At 38.6% G+C, this 2500-nt stretch overlaps 1 protein-coding gene across 5 annotated transcripts in view; it reads right to left on the bottom strand.

The window, feature by feature from the left end:
* Positions 1–2500, bottom strand: part of LOC133648285 (seipin-like) — a 52380-nt gene that overhangs the window by 14426 nt on the left and 35454 nt on the right. For all 5 annotated transcript variants that reach the window (XM_062044221.1, XM_062044224.1, XM_062044220.1 and 2 more), the window contains one exon: positions 2043–2177. In XM_062044221.1, coding sequence (XP_061900205.1) covers positions 2043–2177 — 135 coding nt within the window. The remainder of the gene's footprint in view (positions 1–2042; positions 2178–2500) is intronic.

Here is a 2500-nt window from a genome sequence, read left to right as displayed (position 1 = left end):
TTACAATAATAAACATATGTTTCATGTACTCTAACATTTTTTGTTACAATAAAGCCAATAATGCAATTTTTTGTGGTCCCCTTTATTTAGAAGGGTATCAAAATACATTTTGGTACCAATACCAAAATATTGGTTTCGGGACAACCCTAATACAAACCCCGTTTCCATATGAGTTGGGAAATTGTGTTAGATGTAAATATAAACGGAATACAATGATTTGCAAATCATTTTCAACCCATATTCAGTTGAATATGCTACAAAGACAACATATTTGATGTTCAAACTGATAAAAACATTTTTTTTTGCAAATAATCATTAACTTTAGAATTTGATGCCAGCAACGTGTGACAAAGAAGTTGGGAAAGGTGGCAATAAATACTGATAAAGTTGAGGAATGCTCATCAAACACTTATTTGGAACATCCCACAGGTGAACAGGCAAATTGGGAACAGGTGGGTGCCATGATTGGGTATAAAAGTAGATTCCATGAAATGCTCAGTCATTCACAAACAAGGATGGGCACCACTTTGTCAACAAATGCGTGAGCAAATTGTTGAACAGTTTAAGAAAAACCTTTCTCAACCAGCTATTGCAAGGAATTTAGGGATTTCACCATCTACGCTCCGTAATATCATCAAAGGGTTCAGAGAATCTGGAGAAATCACTGCACGTAAGCAGCTAAGCCCGTGACCTTCCATCCCTCCGGCTGTACTGCATCAACAAGCGACATCAGTGTGTAAAGGATATCACCACATGGGCTCAGGAACACTTCAGAAACCCACTGTCAATAACTACAGTTGGTCGCTACATCTGTAAGTGCAAGTTAAAACTCTCCTATGCAAGGCGAAAACCGTTTATCAACAACACCCAGAAACGCCGTCGGCTTCGCTGGGCCTGAGCTCATCTAAGATGGACTGATGCAAAGTGGAAAAGTGTTCTGTGGTCTGACGAGTCCACATTTCAATTTTTTTTTGGAAACTGTGGATGTCGTGTCCTCCGGACTAAAAAGGAAAAGTACCATCCGGATTGTTATAGGCGCAAAGTTGAAAAGCCAGCATGTGAGATGGTATGGGGGTGTATTAGTGCCCAAGACATGGGTAACTTACACATCTGTGAAGGCGCCATTAATGCTGAAAGGTACATACAGGTTTTGGAGCAACATATGTTGCCATCCAAGCAACGTTACCATGGACGCCCCTGCTTATTTCAGCAAGACAATGCCAAGCCACGTGTTACATCAACGTGGCTTCATAGTAAAAGAGTGCGGGTACTAGACTGGCCTGCCTGTAGTCCAGACCTGTCTCCCATTGAAAATGTGTGGCGCATTATGAAGCCTAAAATAGCACAACGGAGACCCCCGGACTGTGGAACAACTTAAGCTGTACATCAAGCAAGAATGGGAAAGAATTCCACTTCAAAAATGTGTCTCCTCAGTTCCCAAACGTTTACTGAGTGTTGTTAAAAGGAAAGGCCATGTAACACAGTGGTGAACATGCCCTTTCCAAACTACTTTGGCACGTGTATATATACATATACATATATATATATATATATATATATATATATATATATATATATATATATATATATATATATATATATATATATATATATGAAATTCAAAGTTAATTATTATTTGCAAAAAAAAAAAAAAGTTTATGAGTTTGAACATCAAATATGTTGTCTTTGTAGCATATTAAACTGAATATGGGTTGAAAAGGATTTGCAAATCATTGTATTCCATTTATATTTACATCTAACACAATTTCCCAACTCATATGGAAACGGGGTTTGTACATACATATATGTATACGTACTGTACATATATGCATACACATACTGTATATACATATATATCTAATAAACATACATATGTATATATATATATGCATATATACATACATATACACACATATATATATTATCGGAGTGAAGAAATTTGGGCGCATCATTTGGGTCATTCTCCCTCACGCACACACACACACACACGCATGCACACACACACACACACGCATGCACACACACACATATAATTGACTCACAGGGTCTTCAGTGTATTCTGCGAAGAGTTCCACCTCTAACACTTGTTTCTGCTCAACGACGCCGCTCAAGAAGGCTGGCAAGAAGAGCAGCGTGGAGATGGTCCTCAGGAGGTCAGACTGGTAGCGCAGCATACTCTGACATAGTAGGATGGCACAACTGACACATCACAGTGGAGACACTCCAGTAAAGGCATCATCAGATGGGGAGTTATTTGAACTGATGTCAATGATTGTACCCGTAAGATCTGGCAATATCATTTGGTTTTATTCGCGAGCATTAGCTTATAGCTAGAGAGCGAAATAACTTTTCATTTTTCCAACCATGGGAAGAAAGAAAGTGAGTGTGAAAGACAGCGCTGCAAAGAAGAAGCGGATGCTATTCATTGAATTAAAGAAAGAAATCATCAAAAACCTGACAGCCTACCAAATCACAATGAGAGCCAAGAAGGTTGAAATGA

The sequence above is a fragment of the Entelurus aequoreus genome, linkage group LG04 (genome assembly GCF_033978785.1).
Source record: "Entelurus aequoreus isolate RoL-2023_Sb linkage group LG04, RoL_Eaeq_v1.1, whole genome shotgun sequence".
Lineage (NCBI taxonomy): Eukaryota > Metazoa > Chordata > Actinopteri > Syngnathiformes > Syngnathidae > Entelurus > Entelurus aequoreus.
This window is presented reverse-complemented; position numbering and strand designations above follow the sequence as displayed.